At 39.2% G+C, this 20,734-nt stretch overlaps 1 protein-coding gene across 1 annotated transcript in view; it reads right to left on the bottom strand.

Annotated features, from left to right (window-relative positions):
• The window catches only part of PTPRR (protein tyrosine phosphatase receptor type R), a gene marked incomplete at its 5' end in the record, with an annotated part of 142,061 nt that overhangs the window by 18,621 nt on the left and 102,706 nt on the right, over nucleotides 1-20,734 (bottom strand). Inside the window, 4 exon segments of the mRNA XM_082775897.1 lie at nucleotides 387-524; nucleotides 2,629-2,708; nucleotides 9,615-9,699; nucleotides 15,121-15,307. Of these exon segments, the coding sequence (XP_082632023.1) occupies nucleotides 387-524; nucleotides 2,629-2,708; nucleotides 9,615-9,699; nucleotides 15,121-15,307 (490 nt within the window).

Genomic DNA, 20,734 nt, shown 5'->3' with positions numbered 1-20,734 from the left:
GTACAAACTTCAACCATGTCAGGAAACCTCTAATCATAACGCTACCCATTTACACATCTATTTTTTACATAACAGAAAGTAACAAGCAAGAATTGCAGAGGTGACCACCAGATAAATTAGGTGTTTCTTAATAAATAATGAAACAAACAGCACAGATCTAGAAAAAGGAATTTCTTTTTGTCTTTTTTTTTTTTTTAAACATGTCTCTTTTGATGGCTACGCAACTGGAACTGGTGTGTTTGGGTACCCTAACATTACTTTTCACATTACTAGTTACAAGAGTACTAAAGAGCTGGTTATCTGCTGTTTTACTTCCATATCTGCTAAGTTTCTTTCTGCAGAATGCAGCCATTGCAATAATTTCTTGGTCTGGCTAGTTGTCATACCTCATTTTTTTCTTTCAGCTTTGTGATCATAACAATGACAGGGCTATCTTCTTGCCAAACCATCTGCCAGAAATCATTCACAGTATTAATCATGGGTCCCTGCGTTGCGATGAAAGCCTTCTCTTTACCTCCGTATCCCTGGTTTAGAAACAGACACAAAAGCATTTACTTTAAATTCATGTGGTTGACCAAAACTGCAGGTGAATGTCCTAAAAGAGCAAAATGAAGAATCTGGAACTGAAAAAAAAAAAAAATAAAAGAAGAAGAAGAAAAAATTATTTGAATTGAAAACAATTATGAGTAACAGTAGAGCAGATCAGAAATTTTTCAGTAGAACAGTTTTTCCTCTGAGAATTACTGATTCAATGAACTGAAATGATCCTGGGCATACATCAGTCCCTCTCAAATTTCTCTGCTTACTTGGCTTCTTCTAGCTTACCCTGTTTACAATGTAGTTTATGGTCAAGAAGCCAGATAAAAAAAAATGAGAACAATAAAACTGTTTCTATGAAGATTTATGACAGGAAAAAAAAAAAAAAAAGATTTAAAATACATGAATGCTTGTGAAGGCAAGGACTCTGAATCTTTGCTAACGGAGAAGCAACTTTAAGAGACCTTATATGAGGGACAGCATCAGTACAGGGAGTCCTGAGACACAAGGCAAAGAAAGGTTGGGTAAACAGTAAAGAATCAGAAGGGAGGGAAAGGCAGGAAGAAATGGGAAAAACATGAGACTGCCTTCTTATTTTTCAAGTGAAAAAGAGAACTTGGGAGTTTGTGCACTGACAGGGATCCCAACAGCAGTGCAGATCAGGAGAGCCTAGCAATGTGGGATGGGAATGACTGCAGAGCAGTTGGAGGTGGTGTGGGGGTCCCTAACCACAGCAGTTTCTTTTGGGTGCCTTTCTCCCTGGCTGAGCTCTTCTGCTCTGTTATCCATTGTATGGACTAACAGGATAGATCCTCAGCTGGTACAAACAGTCCTCTCTCTGCTGACCAATTTGCCTGAATGTACTGTCAGAGATCAGTGTGTCAGGACCCCAGTGAGCTTAATGATTTAATTTCATCACTGACACCACTACCAGTGGCAGCAGCAGGAGAAATCACAGTATTTTGGCATGTGGGGTGGTGGCAGAGGGCAGGGAGATCCCAGAGGACTCAAAGTGTGGCCTGGCTGATGGAAGAGTCATGCTGTTGCTCTCAAAAGAGAACTGCTCTGCTCAGTGACATGATGATGTCTTTCATTCAAAACACTGACAGTACAGAATGTAACGTGAGGCAGCATAAGAGGTGTGAGGGATGTGTCCGTATATATTCATGTACTGTTACTTAAATAAGCAATATCATCATTGAGCTCAGGGGCTGTAATTTCAGTTGCAGAAATACATTTATTCCAGCTGAGGATCCAGCACATAACTAATCAAAACATTTAATTTTGCAGGAAAGGACTATACTCCTAAAACACTATTGAAGTAGTTTCTTAGTATTCTATGCAGCATACATTGTGCCAGGATTTTAAGAAGACTCTATGTGTGTCATTGAGGATTACTATGTAGCTGACACTTAGAAATAATACTATCCAACAGGGTTCATACTGGTAAAGTGCTTGCACCATGTGACCACGCAATATAGGGAGTAAACAGGTGAATAAATGTGCATGCTGGTGCCCATGTGTATATTTAATACATCTGTTTATGCTCCTTTGCAAAAGCTGTTACAATATCCATTTAATTACTTAACCGGTGATTTCAGGACTATCAATTCACATAGTTATATATGAAAAAAACCACATCAGTACTGAAGATGTTGGTACGTAACATGACTGCCATGAGCAACTGTAGAGCCTATATTGCTATTGACTCTGATCTTTTTTTACCAAAATACCAGTATTTCTGTCTCCGTTGAAAGGTAGCCTTTTTTTCCTTCCTATAAGGCAGCAAGACAATATAAACCAGTAAATACTGAATTAAATAGAAACAGTGATGAACGTGTTTCTCAATGCTTTATATGCATTTGATAACCTTTTTCTTACTGCAGCCACTTTAGCACATTGATGGCTATGTGGTCTATGGCACAAACAGATCATGAAACTACTTCCATCACAGCAATGTAGACAAAAAGATTATAGGATTTATCAATGCAGATGGGTAGGGATAAAATGAGTGGTACCTTGGCAAAAACAGCTATTCAGGTGGAAAATCAAATATTCTCAAAAGCACAGGAAGAGTGTACATTTACTTACCCTAATGTAGTTAGCATTTATGTAGGTACTCAAGGAGTCAGATGGATTTTTTGGTTTCAAATACACTCTGCTTAGAGGATCTAAGAGCACAAGGAAGACGGAAATTGAAAAGAAAACCCATAATTAGAAGATTTCTATAGAGAATCAAAGACTTGTTGAAGAAAATAATCTATGGTTATTCGGGGTTGTCAAGCACTATAGCATTATGCATGATTTTTTTTTTTTTTTTGCTGCAAAGACTCATCACATGAAACTAAGGAATACCTACACTGCACAGCTCTGGGCTGTGTAGAAGTATCTCAGTAAGCTGTGGACATTACAGCAATACTATCATGTCTGGGCAATGTTCAAGTAAGTTCTAATCTGCCTGTGTTGAGTATCCAGCTGACCTGTCTAGACTGTCTCTGCAGCTTGTCATATCTTTGCAGGATGCTAGATAAATATACCAAGTCCTTTGGATTCAGCTTAGATACCTCTGCATGAAGCTGTGCTGTTTCAATGACTACAGTTGGATTTAATTTAAGAAAAGTCCTCCCCGCCTGGGGTGAAATCAGCTATGTGTTTCTATATCAATGCAATGTTCACTGTACGAGTCTGGACTAAGTGATCCTTATCTTTTCTTTCAGTCCCCTGTTCTCATCTGACACAATTTGTGAACACTGGTGTGTAACAAGCTGTAGAAAAAATGCCAAAATATGGAAACATTTTCCTTCATGCTCTTCTTCCCTTCACTGTCTTGGATGACCTAGAATAGAATGGGGCACGGTTCTGCTGACTGTAGAACTGGGGGTTAAAAAATTCCCCCTGCAAATGATGTTTTTGTTTGTTCGTTTGTTTGTTTGTAATGATGTGATTGCCCATGTACTAGCCTTTCGGAATTAAAGCCAGTAAATTCTCAATTACATACTGTAATGGAGAGAGAAAAGGAGGAGGGAAATGAGATGCCTATGTAGTGGCTCTGTAGGGGGCACACTTTGGTTTTCTTTGCACCTTTTCTGAAAGAATATTCTAGTTTTAACAAAATGATATAGCAAAATTTCTGTACTGGAAAAAAATAATAATTTCGTCCATGAGTTTGCTTCATTAATTAAGTAGAATCATCAGCTTTTTGACAGTGTCCAGACCCCTATTAGTTTGGAAATGGTCTCTGGATAGCTGCTGTGTGAGTGCAATCAAGGCAAAGTGCTCAAAGATTTTTACGTGGACGCTGAACTGGAGAGTAGTAAGAAAACACTATTTATTAGGTGGCCCTGCAGTTTACACCAAAAGATATTATTGATGTACGTATGCTGCAGCAAAAACTGGCATTTTCAGAGTTGCTTTTGAATTTCTTTTGTGACTTTTCATCCTGTTCCTATGAAAAGATAAAACCTTTGCAAATCAAAGGAAGAGACAGGGCGATCCCACACATACTTTATGTCCTTTTCCCCCTAGAGGTGACAGGAGCTTTGTGGGAAGGGAGTGGAGCCAGTACAGGACTCATACCCGTGTTATGAAGTATGTTTCTTAAAATGGACAAATGAATGAATGTCTTTTAATTCAAAGTCAGTGCATGGAAGTCTTGTCCTCTGTGTTAACAGCACTACACGAAGCCTGCTTAGCTTGTGTTACAAGTCTCTTTGTACAAGCTCTCCCAACTTTTTCACTTAGAGCATTTTTTTCCCCCTTAACAATATGAGGACAGGAAACCTCTCATTCCTTTTCAGCACAGCGTGATTATTAGCCATTTCCACAAATGCCTCAGGCTACGTGGCCTTGAAAAAACACTCGCTTCCTCCAGCTCACACAATGCCTCCAATTCTGATGTAGCTTGACCCCTACCTTAAAAAACCTCTTCCAAGCAGACTCAACATCCAGCTTATTTACCGTACCTTGGGATAAATTCCTCTGTTACTAAGGAGCGGCTAACTCAGCTTCAGAATTTATGCGACTTTCTTCCAATTCCAATCAACTAAACAATCACTGCTTTGGAATAGAGATCTTTTATAAATTAACAGTCCTAATCGTTTCTGAAATAGATAATTGCTGTACACATTGCTCAGAAATGAGGAACACCTGAGCACTGCTCAAGATCTAGAGCCACTAAGCAGTCACTGCACACAAATGGAAGTAATTAGCTGAGTTCTGTATGACAAATACCTCGGAGGTAATCATCTTCTCCTCAAGGATGGCAAAGTCTGAGAGTCTGAAGCTACAGTGGGAAGACACAGATGGTGGCTGCAAGGCTGAATTCATCAATGTTTGTAAAACATCTTGAAGTGCAGCAGAGCTGTTAAGCACTTGTAATTGCTAATAAAAAATGCCTCCTACAATTTTGACTGAGGCAAAATTACTGCTGTTTTTTCCATGTATCTAGGAAGTCTGGAATAGCTCGCCCATTAAAGTGGAAGAGGTTTCCTCTAGCTCCATCTTTAACAAATTAATACTGGTATGAATTTACCAGGCTGGAGGAATAAGAGGGAGTTAAAGTGTCTGTAGCTTCAGAAGAGCCATGAGAGTAGCCCGTGTAGGGATGGTGTTGCCAGACAGCCTTCCCAGTGCCATCGATACTGGAGTTTCATCCACTGTATGAACACCACTTTGTCGTGAAGGCTCAGAGCTTCATCCCATTTCTCAAACTATTCTGCTGTGGGTTGTTAGTTTTTTTCATCTTCCATTTAGACCGCTGCTATGTACTAAATTCTTTAGGGCATGGGTATGTCTGTTCTTGTAGTATTTCCAAGGCAAATCACTTGTTACTCTTAGTCTAGTCCCAGTTACCTTACTGACAGTAGGACTCAAACGGTGTAAGAAGGGCTATCCTTACGGTATTTCTTTTTCCTGGCCAGGAAAGGAAAACAAACATTTTGTGAGGCAGGCTGCTGCCACACTTACAGCCAATGAGTCATACAGCTTTCAGATATTGTAGCATTTTAAAATTCACCCACTCCTATTTTGCCTTCTTTTGCTTGCAGCCTATAAATCAAGTATGGGTTCTCATATTCTTTGACAAATATTGTAACATTGAACATGGAAGAATCATACCAGACTGTATCCCTAATCTGTGCCAGGTACAACATAGCACTATAGGGCAGGGAATGGGTATTAGACATGCAAATAATACAACAGCCTCAAAACACCTCATGTACGAAATACCTGTAAACTACATGCCATTTTTAAATCTCATCTGAGTCACTTCCCAGTACTTTCATTATAGACCAGGGTTTCCCAATGGAAAACCTAACAGATTTATGATGGTGAGTGTTACTACACTTAAAACATATTTCAGCACTAGAAAATAAAGCTTCATTGATGCAAAGGGAATCTCTCGTATCTTCCAGAAATAAGGTTTGCCTAATATCTATTTGTATTTTTAACTATGCAGCCTAACATTAATTAAATAATCAATTACAATAGTGGTTATTATAATTAGTATATGATAACAGTTATGATACTGGTGACTACAACTAGGACACGTTTTGTCAAATCACATGGAAATACACAAGTTTTTTTATGAATCCATGATGAATTCCCCCAAGATCAAACATTTTTTTCACATTCTGCTGTGAAAATATGATTCTTTTTTTTTTTTTTTAATTTGTCTGTAAAAATCTGGAGTTGATCCTTTGCCTTCATTAGGGAGCAGGACTGGGGCAAACAGGATAGAGTTCATAGTCAGGACTATAGTACAAGGGAGCTCAAAAATCCTCAGCAAGAGAACGGTTTCCCAGCATCTGTCTATAAGCTTGTGTACAAAAGTGCTTTGTTCATACAATTCAGATTTAAGTTTCACCTTGTCTTTAAACAGAGTGTCAGAGCCAGTTTTAGTACAAACAACAACAGTTTGTAGATTTGTGGGTCTGACCCACCAAGTGCTTTGCACCTTCCTGTCACTGTGAATCTGCTGCTCTGCAGCAACTGTTTTCATGCAGGCTTTTGCCCTGAGGGTACTTCTTAAAAGAAATAAGGAATGACGTCCAGGTACCTTGTATGTGTTGCACACACACAGATACCCACCGAATAGTGTTAAGCCAATGGCTCCTTTGTGAGCAAGAGATCACGCATGCTCTGAAGCACCACAGAAATTTTACCTGGTTTGAGGTGGAGAGGTGAAATAGGAAGGGGGAAAGATACAGGTCTTTGAAGCTGAGGTCCTGCTGTGGTAGGGGCTGCAGGAGGCAGCAGGTGAAGGGGAAGGTGTGAAATGAGAGGATGAAGAGGGGGTACCAGGGCTGTTGTTCTGCCCCAGGGATGCAACCATGGTGAGACTGTAGGACTGGGAACACGCTCAGAGGGAGCCAGAAATGCTGTAAGTGGATGGTGGGGGAATGTAGCTGAATGAAGATATGGAGAGGGGTTTAACAGGACCAGTAGGTGGCATCTTGGTCAGGAGGAGGGATGGAGAAAGAATGATCTCAAGGAACAGTCTAACCACTTGCCTTGTCCCTTCGTTTGGAGTATTAGCATATTGCTATGAAACAAATAGCACTTAGAAAACTTACAGAGGCACCCTCGCATTTGTATTTGAGCGTTGGCTATACTATACTGCAACTGAAACATCTTTCACAGAAATGTAACATTTCCTGAACATCACAGTTTTCCATACAGAAGTGATTTTCACGAGACAGTCATTTTATTCCACCAGCCTGAGTCTGTCTGGGTAGTATCTACTAACATTAACCTGCCCCCATGCACCCTGTGACAGAATTATCTGTGTTCGAGTTATCTCTTAGAAAATGAGAACATCCTCCCCAGCGTAGAGGGTGGAGTGGGTAGATGGGGGCATTTTTAGAGATAATCCATCAATCTCAACGTCACTTGTCACCACAGGTGCCCCGATTTAAGAGACGCGCCCAGTGCTGGGAATGGAAAAGCTGACACGGGCGCACTAAGCAGTAGGTTGATATCATCTGAGCAGGAAAGCAGGAAGGCTGCTCTATTTAATCATGCAAATCGTTTCCAAACCTTTTTGGACTGGGCGTGGGTGTGCGAGTATTTATTATGAGCGTGTGCCTCACTCCTCAAAATATCTCCTTTGAAAAAGCTCGGTGCTAACACACAACAGACCTTTTGATTTCTGTCAAGGAGGGTTACAAAGCGCCTGTCAGAGAGTAGCTGTGGTGCACACCGGCAGTAAGTTTTGACTGAAAATGTGCCTCAGAGTCAGCTGCACGCCCCAGCTAGCTGGAAGTGAAAACACAAAGGCATTCTGATTCTCAAAACTCATCAGCATCAACCGCGGCCCAGCTGCTGCGACCCAATTCGAAACACATGCGGCACCGAAGCAGGGCTCTTTGCACTTGCAAGGTGTTCCTGAAGGCAAACCTGATGCTAGGCGCTGTAGGAAGGGGGATCTCCTTAAAAAATGCTGCCTGTCAGGCAGAGGGAGGCTTGGGTGATATCCTGGCTCCGCCACAGCCGATGGCAAACTCCTGCTTTCGTCAAAGGGGTCAGGATTTCGCCCTCTGTGCACATCCTGTTGACACTGGGCCAAACTGTCGGGGCCGCTTAATTTTCTGATTACTTGGTAACTGATAACTTGTATTCAATTGCTTTCATTTGTTTAATTCCCTTCAACATCCCACCACTGCACTCAGCCGCACACAGCTATTCGCTGCAAGAGAGGAACTGGCCCTGGAGGCAGCGGGAATTCTGCTGGTGGCTGAAGGGAAGCGAGGGCTCAACACAAGGGGTTTCTTTCCCAGCCATGTATCGTGTTTCTGAGACCAATCTAGCAGCTGAAGGCCATCTTTTTCATTAATCTGACTGCAAGGTCTTCGGATGGTGCGATCAAATTACAGAGCATCCAGGCTCACTGAGAAAAATCCTGTAATTTAAAGTGTGTGAGTTCGTATACTCACTCGTATTAGTGTATAACATAGTTCTACAAGGACATTACAGAGATAATTAGAAAACAGCTTCCTAGTTGATAGGACATGCTATCATTTAGAAAGTATTCTTCATTCCAAACCCAAGCAAAAAGTTGTGTTTACATTTTTCTGTGGGAGTGTCCCCCAACAGTTAGAGTCACAGAAGTTTTCCACTTCAATACTGTCAAAATATTATAAAAGCACAACTGCTCATATCTATATTTAGTGCAATATTTAAAGTTCTGCAACCTATTTTGAAACTGAACACAAAACAAAATGATTAATGAAAGAGAAATGGAATGTCTCAGTATCCCCCAAGAAATGTTATAAAAATAGTTCAATTTCAGAGAAATGTGCGTTTTGAAGGAAAACTATTCCACTGAAAAGTTTTCAATCACCTCTAATTATAATAAAGCAATTGTAACTATGTCAGAAATAAATTATTTGGGCCAATGAAAATACAGAAGCAGTATAGCAAAGCAGTAATAACTCCACAGCAATGATGAGGCAGCACTGTGTGAGAGTGGTTTTCTTACTAGTGTAAACAGATTCCCACAAAGCCATGCAATGCATGGAGAAGAAGAAAAAAATCAAAACAACAAACCAATAAAACCCAAATAACAGAGGACTTATAAAGTAGGAAGTCCACTATGAGAAAGGATAGGATGCAACTGCTCTTTTAGTCTGGGCGACTTAAAGTTAGACAGGATCCCGAGTAGCTTGACCCAACCAGAGGGAATTCAGTGATGGGGTGCACGCTGCAGGATGGTGTGGGCTGTGATGCAGGCAACAGCCTTGGTCTTCTCATTCCCCAGACTAGGGAAGATATTGCAAGGCACAGCGCTCTTTCTACCCCTTTGCTTGAGCTGATGTCCAGAGAAAACCAGCATGCACCCCGGCTGCATTTCCGCAAGTGGTTGGGATGCAGCCAAAGTGTACCTACTGACTAAGGCATCCATGTAGAGTCCTGCATTGGCCAGTCCTCCAACACTGGGCTTTTCTTTCTACATAGACTACAAATACACTTATGAGTAGGTAGACAGTGATCAAAGATAAAGACAGATAGATTTTCACAGCAATATATTGTAAAAGAAGAACTAAATTCCATAGTAGGGAACCATGGGATAACTCACTTACTTGGCAAAATTGTTTTATAGCGGTTTTTAGTTCCATGACTTGGGATGTCAATTTCTTTGGGATCCACAAAATTCATTGGTATTTCCTATAAGAAATAAATTAAATAAGATTGGTGTTTCCGAAGGAGCCATGCAGGAAATTATCACCAGAAGGCCATCTGCTGTTACACAACTGTCTTTTGACATCAAAGTTATTAAGAAAAAAAGTGGTTCCCACCTCAAGCCTGTCAACACCCTTCCTTTAATAAACACAGGAGTTGCATATTGAAGGGGCGACTTCCAAGGAACACTTCTGATGAATTATTAAAAGCAAGGTTTTTATAGGATTAGGAGATAGGTTAGAAAACACAATAGTACTAGAAAAATGGAGTTGAAAAGTGCAGTATCATACCAGAACAGAGCAAAAATTTACATAAATGGAACAGGAACTATCAAAACAATTAAATATTAATATGTCTGCCTTTTTCTTTTTTTTTAAATTTTGTGCAAAGCCCTTAACAATGTCATTTAAAGATTTTATTTGTTTTTTAAAGACACTATTAATCTTTTAATACAGTCTAAATACTCTAACGTATAATTAAAAAATGAACCCACTTCTCTTCATTCTCCTTTTGACTTTTTATCCTCTGAGAGACATTGCCACCTTTAAATCTGCAGTTGTGCAAATGCCTAATGTGACAATCTGCTCTTGATCAGTTTAAAATCACTGTTTTTCAAGTTGTTTGTCAGAATGAAGAGCAAAATTCCTCCTATTTTTTGTTGAACAAAATGCTTCATTTGGTCTAAGGAGGGAAGAATCACATTGATTCTGAGGTCCTGAAAAATTGCTACTGCTCTTTTAAAAAAAAACAACAAAAACTTCTGGAAATGGTAAAATGAGACATACATTTATTTTTATTTATTTATTTTATCCATGATTTGGGGGAACATTTTACCAGACAGGATATGCAAGATGCTTCAGTTGACTCAAATCTTCGTTTTTCACTGATTTTTTTTGGCCACCACTGTTTAAATTATCTTCGTGTAAGCTGGAATTTGATCTTTGGTAAATTAATACTTCTACTTAAGAGCAAAGTAATTTCTAGAGACTTCAGAACTCCCTTACTAGCCTGGGACGTTTATCCAAAGAGACAGTGGCATATTATATAAATGCCTCTTGCAGACACATGAGGAGGCACAAAAGGTATTTGCTCTTCCCCTTTTCAATGCAAACCTCCTTTGACTTGAGCCGCTGGAAAATTTACTAAAGCATTTTCCTCCAAAATCAGCTGGTTTTTAACTCTACAGCCTGTCCCGGACTTTGGCAAAAATCAGAAGCACGGCTGTTGTCCTTCAGACCCAAGTACTTGTGGGGCCAAGGGCACAGACAGAAATCTGCCAATAGGCTGTGGATCACAGCCATAGACGGGTCACTTATTGCGAGACTGGCTATGAAATGCAAGAGGTGATTCCAGAATAAAATTCAGGATAGTATGGGGAAAACATCCCTGCTAGCAGTGGAAAATAAGCCCAGCACAAACACTTGCAAATTAGCACACAAAATCTGTAGATGTCTAGACAATATATATCTAATTGTTTTAGTAAACCAAATTGTTTTACTAAACATATATAATATATATATATTTAAATAATTATAAATAATTTATAAGGTGCACAGTTGCATGCGTGTAACTACGCGTCCTGCATATATGCCTTTGTTCATGGGCTACTTCACCTATTTGGGTGATACTCTGGCTCACACTGGACCTTCAGCTGCTTATAAACAAAGAAATATGATTTGGGTCTCTGAGAGCAGAGATAATGTGGCAACATTTATGAAAATTCAGGCAAATGTTTTTTATACCCATCCCTCCATTTTGGCGAGACAAAAAATTTATAGATTTATCTAGCTGGCATTTCCCATGCACGATTGTATTTTCTGACATTCCAGTGTTTCAGGAAAATGAATTTTTCTGTTTTGTCACCAAATTCCCAAGTATTTTTTGAATAGCAGTAGCTCAGGCTATTGAAGAAATATATGCTGGGAAATTTATATATCTTCCTCATTGCCAAATCAGGTGCATTCCCCCAATTCCCCCAAGTAAAACTATTCAAACTTTCTGTCAGCCAAGGAAAAAAAAAAATAAAAAGAATAGTTCTTTTTCTTTCTTAATAAATATTGTGGAAAAATGTTTTGATACTGACTAATTTTTACAAATAAAAAGTATAATTATTAGTTCTCTAAACTGTTAATTAAAAAATAATATTTTTTTAAACCAAAGTTAACCTGAAACTGATCATGCTTTAGTTTTCCACTGAAAACTTTGAACATTTCTCAATTTTTTGCACACTTGGAAGATTTTCATGGGAAATATTCATTTTAGTCTCAAGAAGACTGCGTTACTATATTTTCTTAGCTAGTTAAAACAAGCTGAGTGAATGGAGCGGGCAATGGTTATATATTGTGAACTTTGCATGCTTTAAGTTCCTAATAAAGCTATTATCTGTAGCAAGGAAGACATTAAACAGAAACTGTTCAACAGGTTCTTCTTAAAACATATTTAAAAGAAAGATTTAAAACCAGAACAGAAAAGAAATGATCTTTTCAATAGAATTCCTTGAAAAAAATGAATGACCAGAGTTATGTTGTGCCCCACTGAAGGAACAATAAAATGTGACTATCCATTGACCCAAAGCCATGAATGGATGCTGTGTGAGAAGATTTGGGTAAATGAGATGCTGTGGACATGCCAAGTTGTTTGTACAAACTGAGTTCTAACGTGGGGGCTTTAAACATGAAAATGTTATTTCTTCCAACTTTCCTGTCTAAGCTGCAGAATGACAGAAAATGGATGGCACAAATGGTGATAAAAGAATGTTGGATGCTTAAAATTCTTTCCATGTACGCTGTCTGACCATTTGTTGGTAAAACAACCTAGTGATTTATTTTTCCTGAGCGAATGACTTTCACTCTAAACCCTGTTTCTGTAAAGGTGAAAAAAAGACAGGACTGTTTTATAGGAATGCTATTATTCATAATGAAAAACTACTCAGACTAAGATGGCACTCATCTGTTTTACTGACTTACATGCACAAATTGTAAAGGAAGTAAAACTTCAAGGAATCACATGCTTAGGCATGTTTAGAAAGAATTGAATTGTCTGTATGCTTTTGTTAAGATCAGTGTTGTATAGGTCTTCCTGCTCTTATATGTCCCATTGGGATACACGTTTCTGTGAATCTCTATTTATTAAATCTGAGCTATTAACCAGTCTTAAAAAGTTTTGCTTGTTTAGTTTGGTTTGCTAATGAGTTGTAAAAGTTAAAAACAGTATGCTAATATTGGGTTGGGTAGCTTTGTGTGTTAGGGTTGTCTGATCTGGTACCCTCTGATAGCAGTAAGTAGCAGGACACCTGAAGGAACTATAGGAACAAGATGAGCTTTTCATTTTACTTATTTATCTATCTATCTATCTATCTATCTATCTATTTATCTATCTATTTATTTATTTTTAACCTGGCCACCTGATTGCATTCTTTTAGCAAGAAATATAATGAATATTCACTCATGTTCACATTCTTGCTACTCGTGATTTTATAGGCTTCTATTAGAGCCTATAAAGGACTTTCCTAGTCAAAGGAGTCCTTGCCTGAGTCTATCTAGCATCATTGGATACAGAAGCTACTCTAGCCTGTGATTATATTCACCATACTTCCATACATGATTCAAAATGGAGTGATCAAAGCAGCTTGCACTTCTGACTGTCATATAGGTTTTTCCACCATTATAAAGATGTTTTCTATTTTATTCTCTATTCCTTTTCCCATGACTCTTAGCCCTCCATTTCAGAACCAAATGAAGTATATAAAACTATTTCCCCCAGACACATAACATTTTATTTTTCAATCCTGAATTTTACCTACCTTGTTACACTCATATAATCCATCTGGAACTTCTTTGAAGTCCATTTCTAATTTTACTACTCTTCATAATTCAGTATCATCATCATACTTTGTCCTTACTATTTATTCCCTTTTCTAAATGGCTTTTGAGCATCTTGGTCAGTACCAGATCTGAAATAGATGCCACTGGACAGCCTCCTTTCAGTCTGAGAAGCAACCATATAGGCTACAAATCCCTCCTATGCTACAAACACTGTGTTGCTTCTTCCCTGATGTACTGCATTTGCTCATATAACTATTAGTTTCTTTGCAATTTCTCTGATACATACACCAGACTTACAGGTCTGTAGTTCTCTGAATCTCTTCTGGAGCCCTTCTGGAAAACTCTTGTTAACTCTGCCCTCTGATTTCCTAAATACTGGCACCCAAGTGCTAGTGTACCCCTGCCCTGTTAACACATCAGTAACTATAAATATGAAGTCCTTCAGGACTTCTGGGCCCAGCTTATTCCAGTGTTTACTTTTTATACAATTTATTGATTTGTTCTGTTCCATTAACACTTCAATATCAGACAGACCCTTTAGCAATCTGTTTTAATCTACTTCTGTCACACAGGTAGGAAATTCCGTATGTTCATCTGTGGTGACCACGGATATAAATAACACAAACACTTTTCTCCTGTCACCTCACATTTTCTACCCTTTGTTCTTCTACTGATCCTCATACTCTTTGTTATGTTTTGTGCTTTTGATCTATTTAAAAATAAAGCTATAGGGTTTTCTGTAAGTTCAAAACCTTTTTTTTTGGCCTGCCTTATTCAGCTTCCACATTCAACTGGCTTCTGTTTACACTTTATTCCATTTCCCTTGTAAAGACTGTCTCCTTTTTTCTGATAGACATTTTTATCTGGCTGTTTTGCAATACCAGTCTCTTTCAGGTCTTCCTGAAGTAATATTTAATAGTGTGTTTTCCCTGAGTTAGTTTTCCTCCTGTGATTTGTTTCTTCCTGGCCACTGTCTTGGTTTTACCTTCTTACCCTTTTTAATATTAAATAGAGTTGTAGGAGACTTTCCTTTTTTTTTGGTCTTGAGTATACTAGGCCCACAGTAAGGAGTGTTTGTTAAAGAAATGTTCAACTGACTCAGGAGCTGCTTCTCTTTTTTGGTGTCCCTGTCTGCTCCAGAAATGTCATTTATACTGCCTAAAATTGTAGACTTCAAATTATAAACATTACTAGATGATGTTTACATGGGGATAAACAAAACCTCCAATTATTACTGTGTTTTCTGTCATCACATCCTTTATGATCCCTCTGAAACTGTCACAGCATTACAGTCCTGGCTGTTTGTACTGCACCTCTAATACAACATTTATCCCATCTAAGAATGGAACTTCAAACTGGGAGGAATCTGTGTTATCTACGGCTATAGGAACAGTTATTTATGAGCTATTTATCTCAGTGAGTTCAGATTTCTAAACATAAAATACCACCTTGGAACAATCTCATCAGCCATTCAGAAATTATTTGCACCTTGATAATAAAATGCTGCCCAATTTTTTTTTCCATTGTTTCTGTTGTGCCAATTATGTAAAAATCCTCATTTAAAGCTTGTTGTTAAACTCACCATGAATTCTGTTTGAAGTAAATGAGAACATGCGACTGCATCTCGGAGCTGCTGCCGTGTCAGGACGCGGCCAGCTGACTGCAGGTATTCCATTGCCACCTTTTCTCGTGGAGTCGGCACAGAGACGAAAGGTTCAACACTTCCCAAACTACTCATATCCAAAGTCAGAGAGACATTGGATCCTCGTCTGCATTAGAAAATAATTAAAAGTTACATCACATCAGTGTTCATTGTAAGTCCCATACTCATGCAGCTGATCCTGAGTTAGTTATGAATCATGATTTTCTGTGTAATCACTGGGATATTTGAATATGCAAAGATTGGTTTCATTGGAAGCACTGGGTGGCCACGAAACAAAGATTTTACAGATCACCCCACCTCTTGAATCTAACAACTAGTTTTGAAAGAACGCTCTTCTAGGGAGGAACTATTGGATTATTCTTAAAAGCAGAAACAGCTCCCTGTATGCTACTTAATGATGTTAAATGTGCAAGTGGTATGTTGGTAAGGAAGAAATGTTTTGCAGAAAGAAAAGGGAGTTTATTTCTAACATATATATAAAAAGCTGGAAATAAATTCACAGCATGTTGTTTACATTTTTAAGAATCTACGCAAATATAAAACATAGAAGGGGAAAAAGTGATAAAATCAATAGAAATTAGTGGAAAGGGAGTGCCAACATTGTGTATACCAAGTCAGTGGACAACGTTTTGTGTGAGGTAAGTGAGAAGCGAGAAACATAAAACCACGATAAATCCCAGGAGAAGGAACGGTCACAGACATAGAGCGGTTATTCAGAAATGCCAAACATCTCACATAGGACAATCAAATTCATCAATGTTTCCACATTTCCACAAGAAAACAATGTTTGATTCAATCACACCTTTGAGCTGTGCAAATACCAAGAAAGCACATTTCTGTGTGTTTGGTATGAGCGCTAACCTTTTTGTTGCTTTCTCCAAACAACACTTTAGGAAACTTTTTTCATAGTTTCAACCCATTGATCAAATGTTACCTACTCAGCCCTTAACTTGAGGTTTGTCAATGGCACTAAATCCATACTCTGTGAATTGTGATGACTAAACACACATCCATAGGCATTAATCAAAGCTTCTGTATTTACTAATCTGAATTTGTTACTTTGAAGACTGTGAGTTAGCCACCTATCTCTGAATTGGGCTACAGATGCCCTGTCAGTGTAAACACATCTCTAACATTTACCAAGCAGCACTGTGCATATAGAGATGTGACAACACTAGTTTCATCCCCTTAACAGTAATACATATTACCACATATTACTATAAATATCACACAAACTTCACCAGACAGTATCTGTGAGGCATCTGCTATCAATACTGGGGGAATGCTTTCCTTGAGTCTGCAGCGAAAGTTGTGTTAATGCTTGTCTTTTACTCTCCTCTCATTATCCATGAGTGGCCCATAGATATTTGAATGCACACATATTTGAGTAAACTATTTGTCTTTTCTGATATTGTGACTCTTTACTTCAGGCTGGTGTTGCTGCTTTATTTTTAATTTTTTTTTTTTTCTTCTTTTTTTTCCTGCCACCAGAATGAGTGCTCTTAGGGTTTATTACTTTCTTCTCTGGTGGTTTTGTTTTGTTCTGAACTAGCTTCCCTCCCTCTCATACATGTCAGCAGATCCTTCATGTAACTTTATTTTAAAAAACTATTTCTATCGTGTCATTCAGCATGAATAGAAATGATTTCAGCCACCCACCTGCCACTTAGCAAAACACAAAACAACAATCACCAAGAAAAGAGACCACCTGATGGAATCTGTGAATCTCAGATTGTGCCATACTGTCCATGAGCCTATTTCAGCTTAAATGATGGGTGGGTGACAGCGACAGATTTGCTGTCCAGGCACACAAATGGCAACAATGAGTCAGTGGCAGGAGCTGAGGTGGTAGAGGCAAGATGGAGCCGAGGTGGCTGCAGGCAGCTGGCTGCCTCCTGGGGTAAACGGGGACAATTTCTGCTGGCAGAGGGAAGACAGAGGGGTATGGCACTGCTAATTCAGCTAGGAGGAAGGCAGAACTGAAGTAGCATCTTGAGCAGAAATGACGAGCAGCTGTTACATGCATGTTGCATGCATTGGCTACCAGCAGTGCTCTGTGGCTTGCTGTGCAACCTCCACAGCATAGAGGTCCTGCCTGGTGGCTGCCCTCTGATGGAGGGCTCTGGCTCACGTAGCCGAGCCACCTCCCCAGGGACCATTCTCGTCTGCAGGGAAGTCAGTCCCTCAGCTCCATGCCACTCCATGAGGAAAACATCCTGTTAGACTGCTTTCTCATAAAAACCCTCTCACTTAAGCACCTCTTCTGGCCATGAGTAGCAATTTATTCCGCGGAAAAAGGCAGTCCCTCAAACAGGTGGCTCTGAGGGCTGATATCACAAAACAGATCTTTTGAAAACCAGCCAGAAATTCACAGAAGAGGTGTGCAATGAACATCTCCAAAACTGTTTTGACTACCTTTGGCTGAGGAAAGGGTAGCAACTGAGACCCAGCCATACTTCTGGAAGAGCCTACTGAGATTTCCTAATATAGAGGAAAAGTATTCTCATTGTTTAGTAACAAAGTACAGTGAAAATGTTAATATTTTCTTTGGCTTTCATATTGTTATAACTGACAGTCTTGGCAAAAAGGCTATTTCCTTTTTAACAACAACAGAAAATATACCTGATCTAATTATAACTTTGAGTTTACAGCTTTTACCATTTATGGGGATTATTGAGGAATACCAGTGTTGAGAATCAAATAACTTACTCTGGAAAGAAAAAAAAATAGTTCTCACTATATATTTAACACATTAAAATCTACACAGTGAATAAAAACTGAACATAAGACAGAAAATAAAGGATAGAAGTCTTTTTTATAAAGACATAGAACGAATAATAGCTCTAAAGGTAATTCCTCCATAAAAATAGGCATCTAAACACTACTAATAAAAAGATTTTAACAATGTTTATATTAGTTAACTATTGCCAAGATTAACATTAATTATATAGACCTCTTTACTCCGTTCAGGGCTATGCTGAGAGAAAGGGCTGAAAACAGGGCATTTTGCCTGCTGTTGAAAGATCAGGGAGGGCATGAACCCATCATGTTATTGTATGCTGTACTGTAAGATGCTTGTAGTCTCAGATCCTGCTCGGGACTCTTGGATTTTAACTATTTTTCATAGTTAAATTCTTCACTTTCTGTAGAAAAAAAGAAAGCAGGAATTCTCTTCTGGTGTTACCACCTGAGAAAGAGGTGAAGTAGTGAGCAATCCTTTACCCACGTTATTGGAAAGAATGCACAGTACATCAGCGGGACCAATGAATCTGCTACTCAGATAACTAATTTTTCTTGGACCCCTCTAAACATACATATACATATACATATACATATACACACCCTATATATACATGTATATACATGCACACCCTGACAACACACTGGTATCCTTCCATTTCAATTACAGCAAAGAAGCCATGCGCATGATTTTTCCCTTATTTCTGAATATTTACAATTCTATGCTACAATCCTCTAAATAACTTTATCTTCTGTTCCCCGTGTTAATAGCCAAAGTAGAGAAGATTGATTTGCTCCTCTGTAAGTAGAGTTCCCTGTCCTGGAATTCCCTCGAGGTTCTGTCTTGGTGGGGATGAGCATTGTGTGAGGAATCTGAGGAATTGTAAACATTCATGACAACATTACATTAAAGTCAGCAAGAGACTAACTCTTCCGACTTTTCACCAGCTGGGACAGCCACCTCATTACTGGGTATGCGAATAAGTGCAATCAGGAAACCACTTGTGTCTGTGTATTGTCTAGTACCTCAGAGGGGGGCCTACTACATACTCATGGCCCTATTTTCAATAAGGCAATAAGAACACGTCCGCTAATGAGAATCCACTGGAGGATTTTTAATTGTGCATTTATAGAAGCAGATTTTATTGGAGACATGATGAAAAAATGCAGTGTTTGTTTGAAAATTCTCAAAAGGAAGCTCCACCTGTCCACCTCAGAGGGCCAACAGGTTACCCAAGCCTATTAATCATTAGCAAGGTCATTTCCAGGTCTTCCCTGACCCTAAAATTAAGCCGCAGTCGGTGATTATGAAAATCCAACTACCCAACATGTTTCTCCCAGTTGTTTATTTAAGCCGGGCAATTTCTTTAAATACACCTTCCCATGTTTATTCAGCACTCTTGAAAAACGTGACGCCCAGATTCCCTGTCATGGGCTTTGCCTGGGGCCTGGGGCCTGGGGCCCACTGGCAGCCATTGCCCTCCGACCCTGCCATTGCAGGCCCGGGCGGTGCTTCCTCTCGCACCCGCACTCCTCGCCCCGCCACTGTGCCTCCGAGGGCCGCAGGCAGGCCTGTGTCAGCCCTGCAGGTGGAAGGAAGCCATTAATTAGCGGGAAGAGCAGCGCTGGCTGGCTGCGGCTGCTGGGGAGGGAGCTGCTTCGCGTCCTGAGATCCTGCCTGTAGGCTGGGATGCTCCACAGGGCTTCTCTCCACGGGTTTTACTGCAGGGACAAAGGGAAAAGCACTGCCATTTCCCCGTGGGTTTCATTTCACTGGTATTCCTCTGGTCTAGACGTGAGTCCTGATGCTCTTCCCGGGCTGTCCTATGAGCATTCAGGTGGGCTTTGCGCTGCTGTAATTGCACTGAAGGAGCACAATTAGGCACACCATTTCCACCACTTACTGCCTTACTGATGCCTTTTCCAGTGCTACAACTCTCGTGCTTATCTAGTTTCATGTTTCAGTAGAATAATTCAATGAAAAACAAAATTAAATTCACAAAAAAAAAAAAAAAAAAAAAAGGCAGTGGAAAAAATATAGGACCCAGCTTTCCTGCTGGAGTTTAACATAGCTAAGAGAAAACATGTTCATGAGGATGAACAAATGTGGTAGATAAAACTGCTGTGGGGTGGGGATGTGAAAAGCACAGCAAATCAGACAAGGACACAACGTTGTTCTTGTTATTAATGCTGTATTTTGAGATAAAATAAATAAAAGTAGGGTGCTGCACAGCTCCCATTGACTTCATGAAGAAAAATCAGGTTCTGTGTTAAAAAGAAAGCAGAAGAGAAGAAATACACAAAGGTTAAAAAAAAAAAAAAAAAAAAAAAAAAACACAAAAAACAACCCTTGTTAAAAAGGGGTTAAAAAGGGGTTAAAAAGGGTTAAAAAAGGGGACTGAACATACTGCTATTTTCTATTAGCCTTGGGCAAAGAGTAACACAGCTCTTCTAATATACAAATGAGACATTTCCTTACAAATCCAGATTTATAATGTCCATTACAGTCAATCCTCATAACACCAAGAGATGACTCTCATTTGAGGTGAAATATAATTTGATAATTTTAAAGTAACATTCACTATGTCATTAAATAATTACTTTTAATAAGCATAAGAATAGTTTATGCATTTTCCACAAGTGCTTATATATGACACTTGCTCTGTACACAATAGCCTGAAATATGTATCACATTGTACTGGTAATATTACTGGATGCCTAGGGAAAGTAGGGTGAAGGAGACTATGGTTACGTTAATGGGTGTGGTAATCTCTATTTTTTTCCTGCCCATCAG

Source organism: Aythya marila (genome assembly GCF_965140915.1).
Source record: "Aythya marila genome assembly, chromosome: 1".
NCBI classification, from domain to species: Eukaryota; Metazoa; Chordata; class Aves; order Anseriformes; family Anatidae; genus Aythya; species Aythya marila.
Note: the sequence above shows the minus strand (reverse complement) of the source record. Positions and strands in the feature narration are given on the sequence as shown.